The 15,430-nt window shown below is 43.1% G+C and overlaps 1 protein-coding gene across 5 annotated transcripts in view; it reads left to right on the top strand.

Moving 5' to 3' along the window:
- ZNF609 (zinc finger protein 609) overlaps positions 1–15,430 on the top strand; it is a 110,553-nt gene that overhangs the window by 82,176 nt on the left and 12,947 nt on the right. For all 5 annotated transcript variants that reach the window (XM_083475572.1, XM_083475569.1, XM_083475573.1 and 2 more), the window contains exon 3: positions 10,750–10,975. In XM_083475572.1, the coding sequence (XP_083331698.1) occupies positions 10,750–10,975 (226 nt within the window). The remainder of the gene's footprint in view (positions 1–10,749; positions 10,976–15,430) is intronic.

Genomic DNA, 15,430 nt, shown 5'->3' with positions numbered 1-15,430 from the left:
AGTGGGTGTGAGGAGTTGTCACCAGTAGTGGAAAAGGAGCAGATGGCAAGATGGAAAGCATAGTTTTCCAGATTTGTCTGCAAATACGATTCCTGATTTTCAGCAGCAGAGCTTTTGACCCCAGAAATGGGAGATATATTAGAGCTCTAAGCAGTCAGAGGGATTCTAGGTTGCAAGGGACTGCTTCATTCAGCAATACCTTTGTCTAAAATTAAAGTGGGGTTGTGGCCACATTCTCTGAGATGATCATTTCTCTCCTTCACTGTCCTTTCCTTTCCTTCTAATTTCAAAGGAATCAGATTCCTAGATAGTAAGAGAAAGACTAACATTCTGGGAATTGAAGCAAATTTATTTGCTACAGCATGAAAAGTGTTTTAGCTCTGGTACTTGGCACCAGCAAAGAGCATCATTTATCATTAGCTCTGAAGTGGAAGCCAGAAAATTCTGGCTTCTGCTCTGCTGTGATGGATACATTTCAACCCAAAAGGTGGCTCTAGTCTTTCATGAGGGGCACTGTAGGTGCTTTGTGCTGTTTGCATGTGAAATATATTTGATTCAGTACAGCTCAAAGTTTGAGTAACTTTTTGAGATGCGGCCAGCTTAGAGGTTTTTGGATTTGTCTCCTGTTCCATGGTGTTTACTGGCCCATACAAGGGTCAATCCTGACAAATCTGGCCTTTCTTGTAAGGAGTTATTGTGACTGCTGAAGCCAGTATGCTTACTAGAATTGTGCAGCCTGCCCCATCTCACAGGCTTGAAGTAATTTTATCTTGCCAGTGAACTGACCGAGTCCACTTCTGCAACTCTTGATTGTAAGAGTATTTATTTTGGTCTGCTCAGAAGAACACTCAAGGAAGGAGTGGGGAATCTGGGAGTTCAGTCAATAGTAAGAGGACAAGGCTGCCTTACATCCTTGCTCGGTTTTGAGGCACACAAGCAGTGTTAGATATAAGCTAGGCACCAAATGGCTTCTTAGACCAAGTTTACAGTCTCCAAAACGGAATGTCTAGTTGACATTTTTTGGTAAGGCACTCTAAAGTCTTATTTTTCAAATAATGGATTGTGTTAAACATTTTCAGTTAAACATCTGGCTAGTTCAGATGACAACCTTGAGCTAGGTTAAGAGCTTTGAGAACTTAAAGAAGAAAAGCCACTTGATCCAGGGACAATCCACATATTTATTGGCCTATTCCAACCTCTTTTTCTTAATGGTGACTGTTCCTGCCAAGGCTGCACAGAAAAAGCATTTTGGTTCCAGAAATTCATTCTGATTGTGCAGATAATATATAACTGATAGAATTCTACAAGATTGAGCATAAATGTGTGAAAACGGTCCAGATCCAATGATCCCCAGGCATGCACCTCCAGATGGTGGAAATGTCAGGCCCCATCCTGGTGCTCAGGCACCTTCACTTGGTCTCAAATAATCAAAAGCCAGGTGCAAAATGCACCTGGTGCCTGGCTAATTTTGAACACTGCACACAAGGCAAGAATAAGGAATTTGGTTGGATTGGTGCCTACCTTGCCTGCTGCTGGTTTGTACAATACCTCATGTCACTTCTGGATGCTAACACAAGCTCTGCCATCTTAACACTAGACGACAGAATTTGGAGGTGAGTTCCTGCTGTGGGGACCTCTTTTGCTACCTGTTTGGTTCATCTTCAGTAAAGTGCATTGCTTATTAGTGACTGGTATTTATTTGCAGGCTTGGGGAGGCAACTGAAATGAGAAAGACCTTGGTTTTTTGTGTTGACCACCTGCCCACCTTCTTTGGGGTATTCATTCTCTTCTGCCCATTTCAATGTAATTTGCACTTTTTGCTTTTCTCAGTCAGGCCATATATCTCTTGCTGATTGTGTCCTAAACATCAACTGTTCTGTAAATGACAAGCAGAATCAGCTTTAGAGCAAGTATGATAATGACAAAAATGTAGAGTGGCTGCTTTATGGGTATTGTTTCACTAAGGGGAGATATAGGCAGAAATAATTGTTTCACTAGGTCATGGATGGGGGACCTGTGGTCCTTCAGATGCTGTTGAACTATTACTCTCATCAGCCCAAGGCAATGTGGTCAGTAGTCGGGGAAGATGGGAGCTGTAGCTCATAGTCCATGATCTGACCTACCTCTAGATTCCTATTTCTTTGAAAGCAGGATACAAAATATATACTAATTACAACCACGTTTATGATGCTACACATAAGCATTATGGAACAAGTTTATTCTATTCTTGAGCTACGGTGATTGAAATGTGTGAAGTTAAGCTAAACTACAGTTGTTTAGTGAGATGTGGTTCCAACCACATGTGTCTTGAGTGCTGCATTGTCACTAAGAGAATAGTGCTGTTGGAGTATCCCTTCTCTAGGGGGGAACCTTTTCCTGTTTGGCTACTTACAATGTTGCATCCATAGGCAATAAAGATCTAGGCAGGTGGGCTGGAGTGTGATGCCTTTGTGTGTCAGGGTATTATTGATACCAGCAGTGCATGTTTAGTAACTTCAGTATCTGTGGTGGAACTGAAAGAGAGCTTGTTGTCAGCAGGCTGGTAAGGATGTGTGACTAGGAGTTTGATTGCATGGTTTCGGCAGTAGCCGAACCACTGCTGAATAATCAAGAATGAAATAAATTTACATAGAAATATATATCCAGATGGCTTTTGCTTTTGTTTGGGGCTGGTGAGCATTCTTGATTGCTAAGGATCTGGTACTTAGCCAGCTTCAGAAAGGCTATAGCTAAAAAGCATTGAGGATTTATGAGGCATTGCTATAGCTTACTTCAAGGTGAGATTCCTCTGCTTTCTCAAATGTTGTTTTATGTGTGCTGCTTTTACATGTTGATCCCCCCCCCCATGGAAAATACCATGTAGTCCATAACTTTTTTGTTCCTTATGTATGTACACCAAGAAGCTGTTTCACAACACAGTGACCTAATATAGAACACCTCTTTGGCATTAGTAGAGATGAAATCCTTATGCCTCTTACAGTTGTAAGCACTCTATTGATCTTTCATATTGGGATCAGATAGATTCCATTTAAGTCAGTGGTTTTCAACCTGGGGTGACTTGAATGGGGTGCCTTGAATGATGGTCAGGGGTGCTGCGGGCTACACTGGCCTCTGTCCCGCTTTCCTTCCCTCCCTCCCCTGATGCCCTCTTGCGTCTCTGCCTCCCAAAGGCTTGTGCAGCTGTTTGTTGCAGCAGCCCTGGCTGCAAGCTCCCCAGGCAAATGGTGCCTCTGGGTCAGTATGAGGAGACACCTCTCTTTGGGGCAGAGGGGACAGCTCAGCAACCAGGGTGGCAACTGCAGCTGCCCAGAGGACTCCCAAGGAGAGGAGAGAAGGCTGAGGGAACACTCCACAAGGGAGAGTGTTCGAAAAAGGGTGAGAGGCTGCCAGCTCTGCAGGCAAGGGGTGACGTAACTGGGCTCCTGCGCCCGACAGGGGGGCCACGGAAAGAATGCAGTTGGTCAAGGGAGCCATGGACCCCAAAAGGTTGAAAACTTCTGATTTAAGTAATAGTTGGTGTTTCTTGTGTGTGTTTTTTTAATGAGATACATTCAACTCTAGTTTAATGGGAAAATACATACATTTGTCAGGCAGGGATACTGTACAGGGGTCCATGAAGACCCAGTGGGCACTCACAAATTTCTGGTACCTTAGTCATGCATTTTTCTCTTCAGTTTTGTTGCAGGTAGTATGTTTCTGCCTTGCTGTGAATTGGTGGCAAGCATGAAGTTATCAGCCTTTGAAAGTCATCCCATTACTTACTAGCTAGTGTTGAGAGATGAAGTCTGTATGGCACAGTCTCTTATCCTGAAGGACTGGTTGCCTTTGCTTGCTAGTAAGATGCTTTAGGGTTGCTCAGTATCTTTCCTGCCTACCCTAGGGATCAGAATTTTTAAATATATAGGATCTGTAAAGTCCTTACAGAAAGTAGAAGGATGGGAGTGTTTAAAAATTAAGCACTGCTTGGTTTGATATATATACAGTGGTACCTCGGGTTACAGACGCTTCAGGTTACAGACTCCGCTAACCCAGAAATAGTACCTCAGGTTAAGAACTTTCCTTCAGGATGAGAACAGAAATTGTGGTCCGGCGGCGTGGCGGCAGCGAGATTAGCTAAAGTGGTGCTTCAGGTTAAGAACAGTTTCAGGTTAAGAACGGACCTCCGGAATGAATTTACTTAACCCGAAATACCACTCTGTGTGTGTGTGTGTGTGTGTGTGTGTGTGTGTATATAAATAAGGAGAAATATAAATAAGGAGAACTAGGGAGAAATAAATTTCAATGTATGTTACATTGCTGGTATACTAAATTTATGTAAATACATGAGGTGTAGCATTCTTTTTAAACACACCTGCTTCTCCAGGCCAATTGTGGTCTAAGTGTGGACATTTCCACTATATAAATATCTCCTCTCCAAGTTGTCTTTCTGCTGGCTGCATTGTGTTAATAGATGAGAACCTCTCCTAATGAGTGTAAAAGATTGACCTCATTTCTTTCCAGTTATGTCAAAATAATATATAGGTTTTTGGATGAATGTTTGGAGCGTGCTTTAATTTTTTGTGTTTTCATCTGTGTCGTTACAGTAGGCAAATTATATCAGTGCTGTAGGGTTCCTCACTTCAATTTGATGTAACGGTTGAGAAATAACAGAATTAATTCCAAGCAGTTATAATGAAAGAACGCTATAGTGCACCTCATGGAAATACAGTTGTTACATGAGTGATAGTTTGAAAACATAATTATTAATCTCCTCACTCCCTTTGCATTTTTGTAACTCCAGAGATATGGAGTATCTCCTGCAGTCCTTTATGATCTACTTGGTGGTGAGGAGAGAGTGTAGTTAGGAGATATATTTTGGGAGGACAAAGCATGGGGTCTGGGGGTGTTTGGTTTTTAAATAGCCTGTATACATGAGAGCTGTCATTCCTGCCTTGACTGTCAGGTGGTACCATAATCAGCGGTCTACAAACTTTGGCATGTCTTAGTAATCAACCTAGAATCTTGCAGGGTAGGCTTTTCTGCTTCTAGCTCCACAGAGGCAGATGTGGTTTTGTGTCCATTGCCCAATCAATGGGTTTTACAGAGGAAGAGCAGCAGGTGGAATTTGCATACAGTGGTGCCTCGCAAGACGAAATTAATCCGTTCCACGAGTCTCTTCGTCTTGCAGTTTTTTCGTCTTGCGAAGCACGGCTATTAGCGGCTTAGCGGCTATTAACGGCTTAGCGGCTATTAATGGCTTAGCGGCTTTAAGAAAAAGGAAACGAACTCGCAAGAACTCGTAAGACGTTTCGCAAGCCCATAGGGAAATTCGTCTTGCGGAACGACTCAAAAAATGGAAAACTCTTTCGTCTTGCGCGTTTTTCGTCTTGCGAGGCATTCGTCTTGCGAGGTACCACTGTATATGAAGGGGTAATGACTCTTTTTAGGCCATGACACTGACTCTGTGTCCTAACAAAAAAACAGAGGAAACCAGAGCATGACAGATTTTTTGAAGTGACACTCCATTCCCACCTTTGTTGGCAATGGTTCTTTCAAAAAAAAAATATAAAAGTTGCTCTCCTGGACAGTATATTTTCTTTTATGATTGCCAAAATTTAACTTCTGGTCACCATTGACAACTGCATTTTGGGACCCTCTGACTGGGATACAATTAAAACAAGGTAGCTGACTACTTGATCAAAGGCATCCTTACCATCATAGAATATGTAAGTGTGGACTTTTATTAATTTTATTTATTGAGTTTATATCCCACCTTTTCTCCAAGTAGGTCAAGGTGGTGTACATGGTTCTCTCCCTCTTCATTTCATAAGCCATCACTTAACCTGGCATCTTAGTTTAAGAGAAGCCCTTTTGTGAAGTCATATTCTATTTTTGGCTGTGGGTTGAATCCAATATCAGTCACAACCCTGTGTGTTTCTGCAGATGTACTGGGCAAGCAGTCTTATCAAAAGTTCAACACTATTGGTGCTTGCACTTCATTGGTGTATTTATTTTGCCCTAGCACTTGAGAGTTATTCACTGGGTGCACCTATTCAGAAGGATGATGCAAGTCTGGGCAGTGTAAAAGGAGTGTGTATGTGTGGATCATCAATGCAGAATTTTGGATGGATGGGTCCTGAAGATTTGGAAGAAGAGATAGTGGCTATGTTAAGTCCAAAAAGATTCACTTTCATTGAGAGGGTCCTAGATCCCTTACTATATGTTCATGACCTAGTGCATGAAGCTTTAAAGGGACTTTGAAGTTGGTGTAGTCAGGTATGTGCCATTTGACATTATAACACACTAACACAGCTTGCTCATCTGGCAGTGGCTGATGTAATTTTTTTGGAGACTTTTTCTCTGCAGTCCAACATTTGCACTTGCCAGTAGTTTTCATTGCATTTCTGGCTCTGACAATCTGTTTAGTTCCTGAGCCTAGCAGGAGTTTTTGCACAGGAGGAGAACACAATGTAATTACTACCTATAGGGAGATTAATGATTCCCAGCTCTCTTCTTTCCCCATCAGCCTGTCTCTGGTATTTTATGTTGAGCAAATACACTGGTCTTGTTTGCAGCTCAGAAGAGATGCAGAGGCTTGCCATTGAGAGATGTGAAGCTAGGATTCAATTCTTCCCTTTTCTCCCAGTACTTCCTCTGACATGTATTCTGGTCAGCAGGGTATATTCTCTCATTGCCTTCTTTGAAAAGCTCTTTCTAAGATTTTCCTTCCTTCCTTCTCTGTCTTCAAAAGCTGCAGGGAGGATTGAGCTACACATGCTCTCCCTTTCTTCTGTCTCCTTTCTTCACCCCAACAGCTGATAAATGATACTACATTTGTTCCATGGCAGAGTGAAATATGAAATCCCATAAAGCCACCTCACTTATTAGATGGTTCTCAGCAAGCTGCTTATTATGCTCTGTGGCATAATGCAGATTACAAATGTGACCAAATGATAATTAGCAAAGCTGGAGTGGCAATTAGTGTTCTTCTGCTGAGTGCTGATTACCTTTCAAAGTAGAACGCAGCTGAAGGGTTTGCAGGCCTGCAACTACCCTGACTCTAAATGCACCAAGAAGTGCCCAGATCTGTCTGCCGGGTATTTTGTGGTGAAACAGTTTCCATCTTCCAAGATGAAGTGACCATGGTTTCTTGCCAAGTATTTTGCTTTAATATGTGGGGGGAGGGAGCATCTGCTCAAGATTAGAGAGCAGGGTTTTCTGGAGCAGCTGGTTAGTTCCATTCTCTGTTCTCACAAGCAACAGGTAGAGGTTTCTAGTGTCTTCTGTGGCAGTGTGACCTTGATCCTCAACTTTAATTGATAGGACTCCACCTGGGAGCTCTTCAGAGGGTGTCAGTCCAGCTGGCAGAAATTCTGAGAAGTGTCAGCCTACCATGTTGGGGCTCTAGATGACATTCCTTTCTAGGGTGGTGTCAGAGCTGTTGCCAGAATCAAGGCAAAATGTGCTTTAGATTGTTGTGAGACTGCTCTAGGGAATTGTCCCAATAAGCAAATTCTCTCTTAGTCAGGATAAAGGGGTATGCAGCCACCACTGAGACCTTTTCTTGCTCCTAGACACCTTGGGAATCTTTGCAATCTTTGCAAATGCATTGTGATTACAGTGTAGCTACTTAGTCTCTAGGGACGCGGGTGGCGCTGTGGGTTAAACCACAGAGCCTAGGACATGCCGATCAAAAGGTCGGCGGTTCGAATCCCCACAATGGGGTGAGCTCCGATTGCTCGGTCCCTGCTCCTCACTACCTAGCAGATCAAAAGCACTTCAAAGTGCAAATAGATAAATAGGTACCGCTCCGGCAGGAAGGTAAATGCCATTTCCGTGTGCTGCTCTGGTTTGCCAGAAGCGGCTTAGTCATGCTGGCCACATGACCTGGAAGCTGTACGCCAGCTCCCTCGGCCAGTAAAGCGAGATGAGTGCCAAAACCCCCGAGTCGGTCACGACTGGACCTAATGGTCAGGGGTCCCTTTACCTTTTTACTTGGTCTCTGCATGCCTATTTCTTTTTTGTCTCCATGTCAATCTTTATCAGAAGGCAGTTCCTAACCTTGAAACTAAACAAATTGGCCTGATTTCACAAATGCAGTCATTGGGGCCCTGCTCAGCAAAATGTGACATACCCCACCATGCACAGAAGACTGTACTTCTTTTGCCAGGAGACATTTTAAAATGCAAGAGATATAAGCCAGGCTCAAATCCTCATCCTTCCAAGCATGACGTACAGCAGGGATGGCTAACCTGTGGCCATACAGATGTTTTTGAGCTACAGTTCCTATCAGTCCTAGCCAGTGTGGCCAATAGCCAGGGAAGTGGAGAACTTTAGTTCAGCAACATCTGAAGGGCCAGAGAATAAGCAGCTCTGGTTTAGAAGATTGATAACACGAGCTGAGTGTTCAACCATGTTCTCCCTCCTCTGTTTGCTGGTTTTACTTTACCCATAGTTTGACATCAATCAGGCAAACTATAGTTGGCACAAACTTCCAAACTATGGGTTGAAGTAGATTTGAAAACCATGGTTTAGCAGTTAAAACTAACCATAGTTACCTGATGGTTTGAAGGGTTGTCTTGGCTATGTGGGATGTGTACTGAGAAAATGGTACGTCCATAAATACAGGTTAGATTTATAGCCTTGTTCTAACATGCTAGAAATGTGTAGGAATGTTTTTTTTTCTGCAAGAGAGCATTTGGTCTTGAAGTGAGGGCTGAGGGAACTGGTACAATCAAGATACAGACTTACTGCCTCTGAGAGAACTAGGCCATAAGCTTTGCTACCTGCCTGGGCAGATACATCCAGCTCAGTCACTGCAGATTAAACTGGCATCCAGTATTAAATGTTGATGAGATTGGATTTGCTTTGTTCAGCTGTCCAGAGCAAGGATATACACAGAAGGAGAAGGAGCCAAATGCAGGCAAGCAGGCAAAAGGCACTCTGGGTGTTTCGTTCTGCTATGTTAACATGACTGGAAGTGAAAATCCATCCCCAGAGCTCAGCATTGCCCACGTTCTTGGGCACCGAACCTTGCCAAAGGGGAGGCAGCTGTTTCCCTCAGTTATTGCTCGTGTGATGGGGAACATTTAATGAGAATGTGTTCACTGAAGGATAAACATGAGGGCTTTTGCCTCATCCTCTTTCAGGGGCACTAGGTAACATAGAATTTGCCCTTCCCCGCCATTTTCTTACTAAGTTTTTGGACACAATTATTCCTGAGAGTTGAAGGGAGCTCAGTATATTTGCGATGATACTGTACAACTCTCCCCTCCCAAGGATTGTTTTGGGAACATTGTAGAGATGTAATTCTGATGTGCAGCACTGGGCGCACAAGAATCCACTTGCTCTCTTTCATTGCATTTAATTACTTTATAAAAAGACATAGCTAGTTGGGGAGGGGGAGGGGGATGGCATCAGCTAAGGAGGATTATCTGACAACTGTTCAAAAACCAGAATTAGTTTGAATGTGTGTGTGTGTGGCTGTTGGCAGTAATGTTCCATAAATAACTCCTGATTTTATGCACATGAATGCCCATGGGAAAGAGAGTGTGCAGGGTATCTTCTGGCAAAGGGGCTTGGAGATTTTTGCTTTTGGTTCATCTGAGACCAAGAACAGCAGGCTATAATCGCCAGCAAGCAGGCAGATTTCCCAAAATGACAGCTTGAAGCCTTTATCCCCCTGATTGGAATGTGTCTGCTCTTACGAGAAGATACCCAGGGCCATCACTTGAATGTAGAGTGGCATTTGGAACAATTTTTGAATTAACTGATTATTTGAGGCAGCAAAAGCCAAATTGGAAACCTTGTACTCAAAAACTGATTCTGTCTGAGCAGCCAGCATCTTCATGCTGCATATTCTCTTTCAGGGGTGGCTGAGGGATTTCCTTTATAAGGTGGTTACTTAAATTGGGAGAGGGAGATAGTTCTGCTTTGAAAAGAGATGGGTAGGTTGGATAAGGCCCTGAAATTGCCTTTTCTTCATATGTGACACATGACCTGCGTATTAGTGGTGATTTTCCTGCTCTTTGTGGTAGCAACGTGATCACTTGGTGGCAGGCTTCAGGGGATAACTTGCATCTGCCATATTGGAATCTGTTTCTATAGAATACACACTGGCCAATAACCAGGCTGACTAGTTCTCACCAAGGCGGTAAACCTATGTCTGGCTTGTACCACATCAGACTACAGATGCAGGACTTGTGTGATTTAATGCTCCTTCATACAAAAATAACTCCAGAGTGGGGCAGGGGTAATCCTTAAATATCAAGGAGAAAGAGGTCTAGTCCATCCCTCTGCCCATTGTGCCAGTTTTAAGTGTGTGTGTGTGTGTGTGTGTGTGTGTGTGTACGCGTACACACACACACACACACACACATGCATTCTGTCCATATGAGGTCCCATCTATAACCCAGAAAGAAGCTTACTACCTGGGTGAGAGCCAGGCCTTGGTCTCCTTTTCCCTTTTAAATAAGAGCTGCATGTGTAAGGAGGCATACGAGGAGGAGGGTGCTGGGTGAGTCAAAACTTAATTTGTAAAATGCTATAATTTCCATTCACAAGTTGGGGATGCAAAAAGCACCTAGATTCTGTCCTCCAGTGCTGCACATATTGAGTAAGAGCTTGTGACATCTGCTCCTAAAGCTAAGATCCAAGTGGCAAATACAGGGCCTAAATGCCAGACCATCTCAATTTGGGGGTGTTGCAGACATAAGGAAGACCCAGCTGCCCTTATCCATCTGTATTCATTTGTATTTTCTCTTTTTCCAGATGGAGTCTCCAGTGTCCACCCCTGCAGTGCTACCATTGCATCTTCTTGTTCCTGTTGTCAACAGTGATATCTCATCACCATGTGAGCAGATAATGGTACGCACTCGCTCTGTAGGGGTGAACACATGTGATGTGGCTCTTGCTACAGAGCCAGAGTGCTTGGGCCCCTGTGAACCTGGCACCAGTGTCAATCTGGAGGGCATCGTATGGCAGGAGACAGAAGACGGTAGGTGTCCTTCAGTATGTTTGTTTTAAGAGTAGTGCTGGTCAACTGATGGTTCAAATGCTGTATACCAGCCTAGTTCAATTTGTGTGGCATTGCACAAAATAAATGTTGCCCCAGAGGACTCTGCCATAATACAAATTCCTCTTAATTTGTTCCTTTGGAAGTGGTGTAGTCCAGGGTAAAAGCTGCTCCAAGAAGGCGCCTCTCGCTAGGCAAAATGAGAACACACTGTAGAGGCTTCTGGGGTATACTTGCCATTCTTGCATCCTATCTTCTTCAGCAGTCGCACTTCTTCACAAACAGTGAAGCAGCACTTAGGTATTGAGATAAAAGACTACACCACGTCTAAAAACTTGGTCATGCCTGTTACCTTGATTTTGCTGTTCTGGGTTCCTGTATTTAGGCACATGAAATATTTTCCCCTTCACCTTTAGAGTGCCTGTTTTACTCTGATTATAAGCTAAAGGGGTGGGGAAATCACTTGATCTGAGGCCAAAGCATCTTGCCTGCTACAGATTTGCACCTTGTTTGAATTCTACATTCTGCCCACTTCCTGACCTTGTATTTTCTAAAGCCTCCTCCCAGGGCCATTGTTCACATTAGTCTTTTAAGTTGGAGGTAGAATGAATGTTTGCCAGGTGTGCCTGCTTCTAAAAACAGTGAGTGCATTTTCTACCCCGGCAAGCCAGTCCATGTTCTGCCACCATCACTAGCCCATTGCCTCTACTCCTTAAGAGATGTGATTCATCTACACAGACAGCCAGTAGAAACTGGGAGGTAGGCAATTACCTTGAGTGAAAGTGATGCAAGGACAGCATCTTGCTGAGAAGTAAAATATATCTCCTTGGCCTCTTACATATCCATCTTAATATGATGCCAGGCAGAGTGGAATTGACAGGTTCTAAGCAGTTATTATTTGAGAAGAAAGCCCTGACAGGTGCTCTTTCTCAGATTGGTAGGTCTGCACACTGGTGTCTCCAGTGCTTTTTGTGGAAAGGCTGAAAGAGATGATCAGTGAGCACTGGATCACCTATTATTTGCTTTTTGTAGTAACCTTCTCTTGATTGATGCTACCCACCCCCTTTCTTCTACACTCTTATATTTACCAGGCACATATCAAAACTTTGATGTGCAGAGGATTTGCCACAGGGACTCATCCCTCTGGAATATCAGAATACTGTGGGACATGCCCATTATTCCTCTGGATGCTGTGGTAGTGGCACCCATAATTATGTAGTTTACATATCTCATGATATGGCAATGTCCAGTCCTCCTATATGTGTTTCAGAGAATGCTGCATTAGGAGGCAGGCAGAGTATGGCACTTGTCTTATGCTGCTGGCTGCCTTCCCTCTTGCTCTTGGCTTTTAATGGTTTTTGCAGCCTGTCCTTTCATGTTAGTCTTTTTTCTTTTCTTCTTTAAAGATCAGCTATGATTTCAGGACTTGCCTAGGAGGTATGCTGTGATTCCTGTAGCTCAGCTATTTTTAACCTGTACTCATTCAGTGCAATGTGTGCAAAGATCTTGCCTGTGAGGCTACTCTTGGCTGCTGCTTGGTCCCTGCTGTCAGAAGTGATGATTTTCTCTCACATCAGAGGCTGTGCATCCTTCAAAGCAGTTTGGAACTATTGCATCATTGGCCGACTTGAGTATGTGGAGTCTGGTTAATGTATGTGGCAAGAGGTTCCTGCCACCCTCCCCACTTGATGGATTTCAGGTTAATGTTTACAGTTTTGCTAGCTTAGGTCATTTCTCATACATTGTGTTAGATGCTGAGCCAAAATATACATATGACAAATAGCAGAATTTTATTTCCAGTTGTTATCAAAAGGAATTGAAAGATACCAATAATAATAAAAAAGAATCAACACCAGGCTTATCCTTCTTTGGTTTCTTAGCATGTAAGCACACCTTTCTCATGAGTCCTAGTTCTCTCTTCTGCGTGTACAATGCTGTTGGTGCTCTAGTGTCCCCAGCTGATGTTGCCACATTATGGAAGCTGGTAGAAGTTGAAATGAACAACAAAGCAAGGAGTAGCCATCTTAGTACTTCATGAGAACAGATAAAAACTCTCCACAGGATTTCAGCAGGCTTGATCACTGTGGGTGGGTAGCCCATAAACTAAACAAGGTTAGTTTATGAGAACACGTTTTTTTAATGACCTCCCATGGGTAGTTTCAGGTTTGTACTCTCACTTGGTTGTCTGCGGCAGGTAAAAATCCCTTTCAGGTTGTCTGGCAAGGAAGGGTAAAATAAACTGGTACATTCTGTCCTTTCAGGCCTCTGTGTCACAAATGACTGATGTCTGTATTTTTGTGGGAAGGTGAATTGCTACATTTTTTGTGGAATTGTTTGCATGGCTGGGCTACTATCTGCTTCTGAGGCCGTCAACTTATGCGAAAGTTGTAGCACTTCTCTATGTTCCATAGGCAGCTATCTGCTTAGCATGGCAGCAGCCTTCTAACTTCTGCTTGTTCCTTCTGCCTGCCTTTCACAAGGATAAGTTGTGTTAAATACTTCTATGGACATTTTAAGGCATTTAAGACAGCTGTTTTAGCAGTTTTCCTAATTCTGTTAGGCGTGATTCTGATCTGCCAGGATCTTTAATGGATCTCATTATACTGGAATGCAGCACACCACTTGCTGCCTTATGAGTTGCCAGGCTCCCATTTTCCTCTTGCTGTGATTAATGCCACTGGGGGTTGGGGAGGAGGGAGGAAGCCTTGTAACTACAGAGAGCCTCCGGTCTCCCCAGACCTGCTCCATGTGGGGGAGGTCCAATTTCAACCAACCCCTAAAACTGATGATTCAGGCACCATCACTGCTCACCTGGGAAATATCTCAGCCAATAGCAATAGTGCTTAGAGCTAAAAAGCTATTGTCTGACATGGAGATCTTCATAGCAACAAGGATCACTGCATGGCAACAGCAGCTGCTGCACAAAGGAAACGTCAGAAGCGTATTTTCCTGAATCTCGTGCCTTTCATTTTATCGTGGGGTTGTGATGTTCCCTTTTTTTGTTTTGAGAGGGGTTCTTTTTTGTGAAAAAAGGTGGCAGTTCACACAGTCTCTGGGCAAAAGAAGGCAATGCCATTATAGTGATTTAGTGCATACAAAACCACTTGAATTTTGCATTACTGAAAACTCAAACTTAGCAAACTGAGTTGTATCCAAATTATAGAATATATACAATTTTGAAACCTTGCATAGCCCTAGCTGCCACAGTTTTAACATCTTTTTTTCTTTTTTTTAAAATGAAATACAGTCCTCTCCCTGCACCCCCACCCATCTGTCTACCCTAGGGGCTAATGATTATAAGTCATGGGAAACAGAAAATGATAGGTTTTGTGAAAGCAGACAATTTGGAAAGGAAGAAAAATGTAAGCTGTTGCTTCTCTTCATAGCAATGGAGACTTGGGGCTGGTTAAAAAAATATGTGGAGATGTGCACTTCAGTATTGGAGTCGGTTAATGTACATTTATGTATTTATAACTATTATTTATAGCTATAACTAGATACTTTACAATCCAAAATAATCCTGCAGGTTTACAGTCTAATAGATATTGAGACATAAGGAAAAGGGACAAGGATGAAGCAATAGACTTGAAAGAAACAAAGGAAATGTGGTGGAAGCAAATAAATGAATGAAAAATAAGTAACCTTAAAAATGTTGGCAAAATGGCATCTGGGAGGTGAATGCGTGTCATTTATCCCCAGTGATGTCATGAGCATTCAGGGTCTGTGATGCTTGTGTAGTCACATTCCACGCCGTAGTCATTTTCTCCATATGTGTGCCAAGGAAAAATGCATTATGCTTGCAACAGAAATGTTTCCTTGGGGAAACCTTTCTGGATACCCCTACAACATCTGAGTTACAGCTGCATATCTATTACATACAAAAACAATAGTCGCAAAAGACTCTTGGTCTGAAAACAATCTATGTCTCTTAATAGTTGCCATCCCTCTGCATCTGAACTTGCCACCAGTGAAAGGGCTGCAGTTTGGAGTCTCTGACCAAGAAGTCTTGGCTCAGCAGCTGGATTTGTGATTTTTAGATGAGCTGCTGCTGCATCTCTTTGGCCCTATAAAAGTGGGGATTATTATCCTGATTTGCTTTTAGAAAGCACTAGGGATGAGCTTAGGAATAGCATAAAAAATCAGGGTTACTGCCAGAACATGGTAGGTTTGTAATGCTTTGATAAGGTCTCTCCTTCTCCAGTCTTACAGCAATTCCAAATGCCTTAATCATAGTTGGCTCCGGATTGCTAATGCTGGCTGAACACAGCCCTTCCACTTCTTTCTTTCCCCCTCCCTCCCCAACTAGGGTGGTTCTTCAGAGGCAAAGGCTGCGTCGCAAATCATCTTGCATTTCACAAAATAATTCTGAATGTATTTGCTGGGAGGGATTTTTTTGTGTGATTGATTGAGGTAGGTTAAATCTAGGACACGGTGTGT

Source organism: Podarcis liolepis, assembly GCF_965112155.1.
Source record: "Podarcis liolepis genome assembly, chromosome: 14".
Taxonomy (NCBI): Eukaryota; Metazoa; Chordata; class Lepidosauria; order Squamata; family Lacertidae; genus Podarcis; species Podarcis liolepis.
The sequence above is the reverse complement of the archived record's forward strand: the minus strand, read 5'-3'. Positions and strand labels throughout refer to the sequence as shown.